Below are 13,446 nucleotides of genomic sequence, written 5' to 3' on the forward strand. Positions count from 1 at the left end.
TTCTAAAGTGGAGCAAGCTTTAGATGTAGCAGATAAGCACAAAGAGAAAAAGAAGCCTCGGGGTATTAAATAGCTTACCAGAGCCTTTTCTCTGCATTCAGCCATAAAAGATATGATTATGGCAAAGTGGGATACCCTGGACACAGCTTTAAGGGTTTATTTGTTTTCTGGTTTTTAATTATTGTAATCTGCTTAGCATGTTATTTCGATATAAGCGGAATATAAATACTTTTAATAAATTGGCATATAATTACCAAGTTGTACCCCCCCGAGCTAAAGTTAGCCTTTGGCTAATATGGCCGCCTGTGCCATCTAACAGGAGTGCTGTTGCACGACAAGCATCAGCCTCCTTCCTGCCCCAGCAATGAAGATTAGCATGGCCTGCGGGGCCATGAAGAACATCATTCTACTCCTCCTTCCTCTACCCCAGCAGTGAGGAGCACGGGACCGCAAAAAGCATCACGCCCCCTGACAGTGAGGAGGAAGTGGGCTCATGGGGCCCAAAAAGCATTGGCTACCCTCTTCAGGCTTCAGCTCCCCTCTCCCCGGTCAGAAGTAGGAGCAGTATGCCTGCAGCCTAGAAGAAAGAGGAAGAGTCTGGTGGTCCTGAGGGCTGAAGGAGGAGGCTGCTGTTGCTCCTCCTTATGCTTCTAGAGGGGAAAACAAAAAGCATGCATGTGTGTGTGCATATTTGTGTGTATGATTGTGCATGTGAGAGAGAGTGTATGAGTATGTGTGTGTGATTGTGCATGTGAGAGAGAGTGTATGAGTATGTGTGTGTGATTGTGCATGTGAGAGAGAGTGTATGAGTGTATGTGTATGATTGCGTATGTGAGGGAGATCCAATGAGTGTGTGTGTGTGTGTGTGTGTGTGTATATGATTGTGCATGTGAGAGCACATGAGTGTGCATGTGTATATTTAAACATGTGAGAGCCTATAAGTGTGTGTGTGTCTGTGTGTATGATTCTGCATGAGAGGGTCATATGAGTATGTGTGTGTATGTGCTTAAAAGAGAATGTATGAGCATGTGTGTGTATATGATTGAGCATATGAGAGGAAGGGTATGAACGGGTGTGTATGAGCTTATGAGAATATGCCTGTTCATGTGATAGAGCATATGAGCGAGTGTGTATGATTATGATTATGCATATGAAACAGTATATGAGCGTGTGTGTATAATTGCGCACGTGAGTGAGGATATGAACGTGTGTGTGTGTATGATTGCACGTGTGAGAGAGAACATATGAATGCTTATGTGTGTGATTGAGCATATGGCCGTGTGTGAGTGTATGACTATGTGAGAAAGTGTGTGTGTGTGTGTGTGTTTGGTCAATTGAGAGAGAGCATATAAGCGTGAAGGCCCGGATTTAAGATTTTGGTGCCCATAGCCAGGATGAGGGGAGTGTTTCTTCTTAGGAGTTTGAACAGCAGAGTTTTTACCACCGTATATTGCAAAGCAGGGGAGGGTTGTTTGATCAGAGTGCCATGGTAGTGCCTGTTGAAATGGCATTGGTCACAGCCTTAAAATTAGTAGAAAAAGGCTTCTCTTAGGCATGGGAACTTGGTGCCTTCAAAATTTGGTGCCATACGCAGCTGCCTATCCCTAAATCCAGGCCAATGAGTATATGTATAATTAAGCATGTGAGAGAGAGCATGAGTGTGTATGTGTCTATTATTGCACATGTTTAAGACCGTATGAGTGTATGTATATATGATTGCTCATGTGAGAGAGAGCATAGGAGCATGCATATATGTATGTGAATGATTGAGCATGAGAGAAGGGAGCATATGAGCATGTGTGTATGTGTATGATTGTGCATGTGAGTGTGATTGTGTATGGCTGAGCATGTGAGAGCATATGAGCATGTTTGAGAGAAAGCATGGAAAAAGTTTGTATAAAACTACCCCCTCTCACCCTGCTAATTAATGACAATCTCAGGGCACCTGGAAATCAAATGTTTCCAGGTATGAACAGCAAGGGATTTGTTTTTTTTTCATTGTTAGTTTTAATTATTGGGTGTTTTTTTATGTATTAGATGTTTTGAAATATTTTATTGGCATTTGGAAAAGTTTCATATATATATTTTTTTTAAATCTTTATTTATAGAATTTTTAAATGTACAAACATAATAATAGTTTGTAACAGAAATATGTGGAAAATCAAAAATTACAAAAAGAAAAACTTCCAAGATAAATTTCAATAAAGTAAAGAAATCCACTCCAAGCAGAAATACAAACAAAAAAAAAAGGGAAAGAGAGGAGAAGAAAAATGTTATGGGAGAATAGACCAGAAAACTTAACTAAGGAATTGTACATCCAGCGTTAATAAACTAGCAAATCATGGAAGCACAGGAGAGGAAGTAAGTGGCCTACTGGACTCAACAAAAGCTTTTAACTGTTCTGGAAGGAAAAAAATAAAACATTCGTCTCCTTTTTTGATTATACATTTACAAGGAAAACGGAGAACAAAGGAAAAGCCTAAAGAAACAACATACTGCCGAAAAGATAAGAACATAAGAAATTGCCATGCTGGGTCAGACCAAGGGTCCATCAAGCCCAGCATCCTGTTTCCAACAGAGGCCAAACCAGGCGACAAGAACCTGGCAAGACACTGAATTAACCTGGGACTGTATATCTGATAAATTCTATTGAAAATTGGTAGAAAACTGATCCATCTTTGCATTAAGAGTATTTAGTGAAGACCCGAAGCCAGCCACAAGATCCCACAGGGCTTCCAAAGTCACCACCGCTGGGCGAGCTGGAACCATAAAAAATTCACCGCCTTCGATATTCCCAGCAGGTAGGGAGGGAAAAGATGGTTACAAACCCATCCTAGGGACCAAGCTAGACTCCGAAACTCTCTCCAGTCATTGAAATGGGTTCAGAAGAACACACACCAGAGATCCCTCTGATATTAAGCATGGAAGAGGAGCCCAGCCCAGGTGGTGAGTAATGGAGAGAAACCCCCTCCAGTACAGACTCCGAGATGACATCATCACCGGGTGCCATGGAGGTGCTCTCCGAACAAGGTCTATGTGCAGGTGGTGGCCGGTGATCCGGACTCAGAGAGACTCTGCTGGCACAAGCGGCTCTCCCAAGCTGCCCTGCACATCAGGCTCCTCGGTTCCTGACAATGCTGGTGAGGACATGAAGCGAGTTATTTCTAATTGCTGTACAGAAGAGGGGAAAGACTCCGGAGGAAAAAGATGGACCTTCCCCTTGCGCTTTGAAGGCATCACGAACAACCACTCTGAAAGTCAGCAGAGACTCGGGTCAGCAATCGCCGCACGTCCTCTCTATGCTGCCATCTTGTCTCCCCTCTCCGGGTTTTCAAAGTTTCATATATTTTTAATTATAAGTTTTTTTGGAAATATTTATAGTTTTTGTTAGTATGGTTTTTCAGTTATGAATTGAAATCAAGATTTAGTTTGATGTTCTTATGAGTAATGGTGATGTATCTGTTTTTTCATAATTGCAATACATAGTGTGTCTGGCTTGTTGCAGTTTCCAGTTCAGTCTTTGTCTGCATGTTTCTATTTACACTATATGATATCTTTATTTAGTTTTTGGTGAGGGTCTGTCTGTGTTCTGCATGTGTGAATAATCTGAGGTGCTCTGCTCCCTTGTAGTTTGTAGCAGCCTGGCATGTTCAGTTTTCCTAATAGGAGCTGTATTGGTGTTTTAGGGCCTGGCATAATATTTGCAGTGGTGCCTTTTCATAGGTTGTTACTGTTTGAGTGCTGGCAGTTAGTGCTGTTTTGGTATGGGAGGTTTATTATATTTTAATTGTAATTCAGTTTACTCATGGCCAAGCCTAAATCCAACTTGCATTACGTAGGCCTAATACTGTATGATTTCCAAGTGCCTTTTTTTTTTTAAACTTTGCAGGGTTTTCTGGTTGGCACCACAACATTGTATATAAATATAATATACATGTTGTTGTAAGTGATATTTTTACCTCAGAATGTCCTTTTTTATGTAAAATCTGTTGTTATAAATGCATAATTTTAATTGTATGTAGGGAGGGTGTGACAGCTTGTGGTTGGATTGGGAACCCATAATTTCAGGACTCTGAAAGGAACCCTGGTGCATGGCCCCAGCCCAGGACTGATGCTACAATGACTAGAGTAAATAAAGTTGGGAATGGATATAAAATAAGGGGAAAAATGATCTCTGATAGTTGTGAGTGAAGGCTCATGGCACCAGGATCTCTATACTGGTTCTGTTTGAGCTGGAATCTCGAAGGAGGAGGAGGAAACTGCTGGGTCAAAAATCAAAGTCCCCTACATTTAACAGAGTCTCTCAGCTCGAGGTGGTGGTATATGTTGTGTTCAGGGTGTGGGCATGCCTTTTCTTTTGGGCATAGGTGCCAAATGGCCTAGTTACCACTCTGTCACTCCTTATCTGAGTTAGGTTTTCTTGTCTTCTTCTTTGCTTCTCTACAATCCTGTGTAGATGATATGGACGTGCATTTTTTGGGCCATTCGTTTCATTCATTGCATGGGTGGATTTATGGTACATGCTTAACTCGTTAATAAAATATGCATGTACCATCAATCCACGAAGTATCATGTCGCCATGAAATACATGGCCCAATGAATGCACATCCCTACTAGATGATCATACAAGTTCCCATTCTTAATCAAACACCGAAGCCCTCACACCAGCTTTTAAATATAGAACAACCAGCAAAACTAGCGAAGCTGTTATCCTAATATCCAACTGACAGCTGCATGTGGTCTTGTTGCCTTGTTGCCTTGTTGAATGGTACCTGTCCACCACCAACCTGCTGCATTGATTTGATTGGATTTTGGAGAGTTGTAGCCTGTTGGTACCTTCCAGGGCTCCCCCTGGCCTACATTGTTGTTAGCTCATGTTTTCTTTCTCTCTGTCATCTTTTTAGAACTTAAGAAACATTTTCACTTTTTTTTATAATAAATACAGGGCCGGATTTTGAAAGGGTTAAGCGCGCCAGGCCTATTTTTAAAAGGCTAGGCGACGTGCGTAAAGCCCCGGGACGTGTGTAAGTCCTGGGGCTTTCCTAAAGGGGCGGGGTGGGGATGGGGCAGGGGCGGGATCAGAGGCTTCTGGCACAGCAGCCATTTGCCGCTGTGCGAGGGATAGCGAGCCGGCAGTCGGCTGAAGTAAGTTTTGAAATAAGAAAAAAGAAAAGAAAAAGGTAGGGGGGAAATGACGGGTGAAGTAGGGGAAGGTGGGCTGGGGGGTAGGGAAAGGGGAAAAGCAGCATGGCTTTGTGCGCGCCGACCCTTGATTTTATAATTTGCGCGCATCTTTTAAAATCTACCCCACAATTTTTAGTGGAGTAATGGTAGGCTGAGAAGATGCAATCTGATATGTTACATAACTTTAACTGTTGTGAATCTGTGTTTTTTCTTAAATTTGGTAAATATTTTTAGTCCACAGATGCACTTTTAGTAGCAATTGACTCAGAAGTGGTAGGAGCTGTTGACATACTACTTAACCACCGTCCAAAGCGATCAAGCAGGCCAACTATTGTAGTGAGTATTTCTTAAACTAATTACTGCTTCAGTATAATAAAATCACATTAGTTTTCAGTTCACTACAGTTAACACTTATCTTCAAAGCCATTTCTTATGGAAAGTCTTGTGCAGCTATGGAAACTTTGCAGAGGATGATAAATCTTGCTTTTACTGTGCTGTTAATATGTTCTGTATTGATTGTATCTATAATATAATCTTCCACACTTTTCAGGCCATTCATCAAATTGCAATACGTCGTTAGCACAAGCGTTACGGCATTATCGCGTGCAATAACGGCTTATTGCAAAATGTGTATGCAAATATTAAATTTCATATTTAAGTGGGAGGAATGTGGGCGGAGTTCATGTAAATTAGGGGGTGGTAGCGCTTTGTGCTATAACAATCACATAATATTGCGGGTTGTTATGCTGCTAATAATTACAGCTTTTTTCTGGGCGGTATGTCCATATCGCGGGTGCTATTGCATTTTGCGGTATTATCACGGTGTATCTATCACGTGCGATAAACACTGCAATCTATACAGAGGCGCAGGCCCACCTATTTATGCATATTTTTTGTCAGTTTTTGCTAATTATTGATATATAAGAGGGTTGTTTTAGCTCGATTTTCAAGGTCTATTTTAAGGTGTGAATGTGGAGTGAATGATATTCATTTTATATAGAATTATGTTGGATGAATAAAGAAATTCTCATTGTTCTTTGTGAATTATGATAGACTCTCATTATTCTATTTGATATTTACTTATATTTTGAGAGTCATGTGTAATTTCACCCATATTAGTTTACCTTTCATGATATTTAACAAACCATTTATTGTGCTGTCTTTTCAGAAACTAATGGAGCGGATTCAGAACCCAGAATATTCAACAACCATGGATGTAGCTCCTGTTATTCTAGCTGCTCATCGTAACAACTATGAGATTCTTACTATGTTGTTAAAGCAGGATATATCATTGCCTAAACCCCATGCTGTAGGATGTGAATGCACACTTTGCACAGCAAAGAACAAAAAAGATAGTTTGCGACATTCCAGGTTAGAAACATAAGAGCTGCTTATTATAGATATATATAATAATAAGAATGAAAAAGTTGCATCTTGTGAAATAGTATTTTCAGCTCTTGTTTTCTGTTCCTCTTAAAGCATTTCACACTTGCTGTTTAGACTTGGAGGGCAAGTTTCAAAAGCTATTTACATGTTCACTTTTATCCACATTGAGTGGTGGCATTTCTGGAGGAGGCGGATAGGGATAGGTTGGGAAATGCAACAATTCATGTAATTTTGTTGGGAGAAGCAGGTGCAGATTTCTGTAGGTAAATTTTCCTAGGTAGATATTTGAAAATTGCCCCTTTGGTGTGCCTGATCAGTCCCAAAGATCTTTTGGATAAACTAAAGATCATTAATATATATATATATTTTGCTTCCATAAATCTAATTGTCATAAAATTTATATATGTTATATTTTTCTTAATTAACAGTGGAAAAAAGAAGATATAAAGGTGAAAAATAGAATTAATCTATATAATTTATAAAAATGCCTGTCCATTGCTCTTTTTTTGGGTACTTGGATGGAATTGAGGACTAAAAATTGGCACACATACAGAAGATTGGTTATGGAAAAATCTAAAATCTTGAAAAAAGTGGCATTGGTTGGGGTCTGGAGCGATTTTATTTTCCCATTAAAAAAAAAAAAAAAAAAAAGAATAATTTAAAAATGCCATGAGGTAGACAAATGATGAGGAGAGCTCTTAGCCCAATAATAGCTGTTAGGGAAAGCATAAGAAGACAGAGATCAAACAAAGAATATCAAAAGGAAGAATAACAAAGGAACAAGAAGCACATAGATTTGCACATGTAGAAGAGAGAAACACAAGCACATTATACATTTATACAGGTCCATATTCAAAAGCATGCATATTTGGGCCCATATTCCTAGTGCTTCCTTTTAGTGCGACCCCTCATTTAAATACAGGATTGTGTGCCCAGGAGAGGTGGCTGGACGTGCGTTTGGAGAGCGGACGTTCTACAGAATCAGCCTGTAAGCTTGATCCCGCTTCTTTTGGCGTCTTTGATTATTTTCCTGCTTGGGAAAACCTCCCAAGGATGTACCGTAAATCTAAGCTTTACATTGATCTTGAAATCCTATCTAAGCAGATGGATAATATGATGATTAACCAAGGTTCAGTCATACTCTTAAGCAGGGTACCTCTGTTGTCTTGAATTGTTTTCTGCTACAGGTTTCGTCTTGATATATACCGGTGCTTGTCAAGCCCTGCTCTAATCATGTTAACAGAGGAGGATCCAATCCTGAGAGCATTTGAGCTAAGCGCAGACCTGAAAGAGCTCAGTCTTGTAGAAGTAGAATTTAGGTAAATGTAGAAACAAAGTATACCAAAAATGTCATGTCTGTACTGTTCTGAGGTTTCTGTCTATCTCTTGCTTGTTTGTTTTTCTGTCTGTCTGTCTTATATATCATCTGCTAGTCCATCATGGCAGAATGTTAAGCTATGCAGTAAATACATAACAAGAACAGCACCTGCATGAAAGGGCTGATTTACTAAAGTGCTACACTTTAGTAAATAGCGCCCATTCACTGTAATGTAAGTTCCCTGTACGTACCAGGATCATTCCAGACGGTGGGTTATGTTCCCTGTCCAGCAGATGGAGTTAGAACCAAAAATTCCCAGGGGAGGACCTATATAGCCACGCCTCCCTTGCCTCAATCCTCAGTATAGTACTAACTCCAGCAGATTGAGCAGGGGACACGGTGGTCTCCAGCACTTTTCTAGTTTTATTTTCTCTTTGAGGGATCAATTAAATAATATTAGATAAAGGTTTTCTTCTAAGGGATAGGTTCTGTAGTGTTCTGACAGGACCACTCCGTTCAAAGTGTTTCTGCACCCGGACAGAGCTCGGGCTCTACGTGCTCAAGTAACCGGTTTTATGGCTCTCGTCACTCCCACGGCATGGGACTATCTTCAGGTACTGGGAACCATGGCTTCAACCATCGATTTGGTACCGTGGGCCTTCACTCATCTCCGACCTCTCCAGAGGTCCCTACTTTCGCGATGGAACCCGGTGTCGAGAGATTTTCAGGCAGTGCTGCCCATTCCGAGTGTTGTCTTGAGCAGTCTACAGTGGTGGCTGGACCCTCAACGATTAGCTCAGGGAGTGTCTCTGCAGAACCCGAATTGGGTGGTCGTCACCACGGATGCCAGCCTCACCGGCTGGGGGCGGTTTGTCAAGACAGGTCTCTCCAAGGCCGATGGACGGTAGATCAGTCCACTTGACCCATCAATCGGCTGGAGACCAGGGCAGTCCTTCTAGCGCTGCAGGGGGTTCTACCCACTGGTACTCAGTCGAGCGGTTCGGATTCCCTCGGACAATGCGACCACCGTGGTGTATATCAATCGCCAAGGGGACACCAGAAGCCATCTAGTCTCCTTGGAGACCGACGACTTGATGGTGTGGGTTGAGCTACACTTGCAGCGTCTAGCGGCTTCGCACATAGCGGGCGTGGACAACGTGCAGGCAGATTTTCTCAGCCGGCAACACCTGAATCCAGGAGAGTGGGAAATCTCAGAAGACGCAATGCGGAGGATAATACAGCGTTGGGGGATACCCCATGTGGATCTAATGGCAACCGCGACATATGCAAAGGCCGCCCGTTTCTTCAGTCGCAGGCGAGAGCACGGCGCGGAAGGAGTCAACGCACTAGTTCCTCCCTGGCCTCGACAGTGTCTTCTGTATGTCTTTCCTCCGTGGCCTCTAGTGGGCAAGGTCATCTGACGGATAGAGACGTATCAAGGTCCGGTGATCCTAGTTGCGCCAGAGTGGCCTCGATGTCCATGGTTTGCAGATCTTCTCAATCTGGCAGTGGAAGGCCCGCTTCGACTCAGTCACCTATCATGTCTCCTTCGCCAAGGGCCAATATTTTTCAGAAGGCAGATCGCTTTTGTCTTGCGGCCTGGCTTTTGAGAGGCGCCAATTAAGAAGGTGCGGATATCCAGAGTCTGTCATCTCGACGCTCCTGAAAGCTAGGAAGACTTCCACGTCCGTTACCTATGTCAGAGTATGGAAGGTTTTTGAGGAATGATGTGAGTCAAAGACGATTCTGCCAACGCAGGCCTCAGTAGCGCATGTGCTTTCCTTCCTACAGGCGGGTCTGGATTTGGGCCTGGACTATAATTCTCTTCGTGTTCAGGTAGCGGCTTTGGGAGCTTTCCTACGGAGTAATGACAGGGAGCTCCTGGCCTCACAACCGGATATTCTACGTTTTCTAAAGGGGGTAAAACACTTGAAACCTCCCATTAGACCGCCTTGTCCTTCATGGAATCTCAATTTGGTACTCCGGGCTCTATGTGCACCACCTTTTGAGCCTCTGACTTCGGCCACACTCAAGGATGTCACCCTTAAGACCATTTTCCTGGTGGCGATCAGCTCAGCACGTCGGATCTCTGAACTACAAGCTCTATCATGTCGGGAGCCATACCTTCGTTTCACGCCAGGGGGAGTATCCCTGCGGACATTTCCATCTTTTCTGCTGAAGGTGGTCTCAACTTTCCATCTCAACCAATCGATAGAGCTTCCGTCATTTGTATCCTCTGATTCTTCTGACCTGCGTTGGTTGGATGTCCGACGTTCTTTGATACATTATTTGGAGGTCACTAATGAATTTCGACTCTCCGATCATTTGTTTGTCCTTTGGTCGGGACCCAGGAAGGGTTGCATGGCATCCAAACAATCAATTGCTCGCTGGCTGAAAGGAGCGATTATAGCCGCATACATCGGAGTGGGTAAGTCTCCACCTTTAGCTGTTAAGGCGCATTCTCTACGCGCTCAAGCGACGTCGTGGGCGGATAGTTCTGCAGTTTCTTCTCAAGAAATTTGTAGGGTGGCCACATGGAAGTCTCTCCACACTTTCGCAAGACATTATCGTCTAGACATTCGCGCGCCGTCTCACGGTCAGCTTGGAGACAGGGTCATACGGGCAGGGCTGTCCGCGACCCACCTATGATGGGGAAGCTTTGGTACATCCCACCGTCTGGAATGATCCTGGTACGTACAGGGAAAAGAAAATTATTCCTTACCTGCTAATTTTCGTTCCTGTAGTACCATGGATCATTCCAGACCCCTCCCTGGTTTTGGGGTTCTTTGTGGGCCATCCCTGCTTTCTTGTCTTCACAATATTTTCACTCTGTATCTCTAGTTATTGCGAGCTGTGTCTTTGAACACAGTGCGTTTGCAAGTTCTCACAGTTTTTTGAGTACAAGTTACTTGCTGTCACTTACAGCTGTTTTTTTCTCTATATTTTTGAGATTAATTGATCCCTCTGGTTCTGTCTCTTCTCGTCTTGGCTTTGCTAGTCCAGTTACTGAGGATTGAGGCAAGGGAGGTGTGGCTATATAGGTCCTCCCCTGGGAATTTTTGGTTCTAACTCCATCTGCTGGACAGGGAACATAACCCACCGTCTGGAATGATCCATGGTACTACAGGAACGAAAATTAGCAGGTAAGGAATAATTTTCTTCTATGTACAAATTGGTTAACATTCGTTTGGAGAGAGCAATTTCTAGTGTGGTTTAGAAAATCAGCCCCTAAAAGGCAACTAAAATTTGGACTCCACTCATTAGCGCCACTGTCCAAGAGAATCATATTTTTGCACTTTCATTCTGGGTATTTAAAAGTGTAACATAGTACATGCAACATTAATAACTCAACGTTTCTCATTTTATGGATTATTTTAGTAGTCAGCCAAGTCTCAGTAGCAAATTCAAATGTCACCTTTCTTATAGCCTCTAAATTTAGATTATGGATACTAAATTCTGTCTGTATTGTGCTTTAAATGTGCTTTGCAGAGATTATATTAAATAATTTAATAATGCATGTTTAATAATGTTATTCAAACAAGGATCCAAACCTTATGTGTAAGTAAATGAGTGCGTTGCTACCTCTTGTTATCTGTTTTGTTATTTAGGATTTCTAGATGATAATTTGGATTTCCTTTTGCACTAACCAGGTATAATTTTACAATCCCTCCCTGCTTTCAAGAAGCTATCAAAGTTATCTTCTCATATTGTTTTGTTTCAATATTACTATGTTTCGATGTCTCAGTGCTACTATGTATCAATAATAAGACCTTAGTCTCAAAAACGTTTTACACTTATATGTTATAATGTTCTTATGTTTCAATGTGTCAATAATAGACACCTTAGTCTTACTATTCCATTAGTTACAATGTAAACTGATGTGATTTACTCCAATGAATGCTGGTATATAAAAACAACTAAATAAATAAATACATCTGTTGTATGTAGGTGAGATATTTGCTTCTTCTATAATTTGATTCATAAATTGTATAGCTGGGCTCACTTAGGAGCCAGTTTATCTTTGACCCCCCTCCTCGATATGGGGAAATTCATATTTTGTATAAAGTGTAATGTGCTTTGGTATAGAAATACTGAGCTGTAGGTGGCATACATCCTGTAAGGGATGACGACATGAAAACAGTTTCTTTTTTCTCTGGCTCCACCTGCTGGTAGGGGAACAAAACCCACTCATCTGATCTGGTCTGGTAGTACTCATAGAAAAAAAATTAGCAGGTTAGAACCAAATTTTTTCTAATACATGAAGCAGATGCTCATACATTAGCTCTTGGGGCCTCTGTATGAAGAAAGGACTTATGAAATCCAAAGTGTACAATGTTAGTTACATCCATGTGAACAATCTTCTTTTCATTTTTCATTTTCATTTTTCATTTATCCTAGAACCAACACAGCAACAAACAGTGTAACCCAACAAACAGCTTTGCAACACTATGCTGGAGAATTCCATTTTAAGTGGATTAGTTCTCAGACCTTCTCTTTCTTTTGCAGTGCATACTACATAGAAACAGTGAGAACCAAGAAAAAACATTTTCATATATAGAGACTATATAAAGTTTACTACAAGGGTTCCACTTTTACACTAGCACCCTACAGCTTATTTTTCTAACTGGATATAGTGGGAACCCTTTAGCATCTTGCCATGGACTGAGTTAAAGGAGCAGCTCCCATTTCCCTGTACGTACCAGGATCATTCCAGACTGTGGGTTATGTCCCCTGTCCAGCAGATGGAGTCAGAACAAAAAACTCTCAGGGGGGTGCCTTATAGCCACGCCTCCCCTGCCTCAGCTCTCAGTATAGTTCTGACTCCAGCAGATGTGAGCAGGGGACACTGAGGTCCCCAGCACTTGGCCTTAGGCTTTTCAGCTTTAAGAAAATAATTTTTTTTTATTTGTTTGAGGGATCAAGTTCTGTTAAGGAGAAGTTTCTTTAGTTAGATAGTTAATTTCTCTTAAAGAATACAGCCAGGGTTCTGGTTTTTTTGCATAGAGACTTGCTGACAGACTGTTTGTCACTGTCTTCTTCTCTTCTTTCTGCCTCCTCCCGTTGTTTTCCTTCCAGGGTTGGAGGTAAGTCCTTCTTATTTCTAGGTCGCCGAGGGATTCGCCGCTCAGGGCGCTCAGGTCTGAGGGAGCATATCGGTGGGGCCAGTCACTCCCCTCCTGCCCGTGTTGGTGGCTGCCCGCCCACCCCCCGGTGGCGTGAGGAAGTTTTCGACCCGCGGCCCCGCGAAGTCACATTCCCCGGGGCCGCTTGCCGTTGGGAAGACCCATTCCCCGACGGTCTCTTCGGGTTGGTGGGTGGGGAACCGGGCTGGACCCGCAGTTTTTGCCGTCCCGGCTGACTGTTGTGCTTTGCACGCTCGAGCTACCTTCTCCCTCCTCCCCCTCCTCCTCCCTCGCGTCAAGATGCAGCGGCAGTTAGTCGGTGAAGGCGGCGGGGGACCGGGGGATTCCCTGTCCCGAGAAAGTCGGCGATTCAGCGTTTCATCGGGAGGGGAGGACAGCCCATCTCCGGAGGAGGTCGAGCTACATCAGGACCGC

General features: G+C 42.7%; 1 protein-coding gene across 4 annotated transcripts in view; it reads left to right on the forward strand.

Annotated features, from left to right (window-relative positions):
• TRPC1 (transient receptor potential cation channel subfamily C member 1) overlaps positions 1 to 13,446 on the forward strand; it is a 205,611-nt gene that overhangs the window by 31,804 nt on the left and 160,361 nt on the right. For all 4 annotated transcript variants that reach the window (XM_029615475.1, XM_029615478.1, XM_029615476.1 and 1 more), the window contains exons 3-5: positions 5,419 to 5,520; positions 6,353 to 6,555; positions 7,758 to 7,889. In XM_029615475.1, the coding sequence (XP_029471335.1) occupies positions 5,419 to 5,520; positions 6,353 to 6,555; positions 7,758 to 7,889 (437 nt within the window). The remainder of the gene's footprint in view (positions 1 to 5,418; positions 5,521 to 6,352; positions 6,556 to 7,757; positions 7,890 to 13,446) is intronic.

This window comes from Rhinatrema bivittatum, chromosome 9, assembly GCF_901001135.1.
Source record: "Rhinatrema bivittatum chromosome 9, aRhiBiv1.1, whole genome shotgun sequence".
Classification (NCBI taxonomy): domain Eukaryota; kingdom Metazoa; phylum Chordata; class Amphibia; order Gymnophiona; family Rhinatrematidae; genus Rhinatrema; species Rhinatrema bivittatum.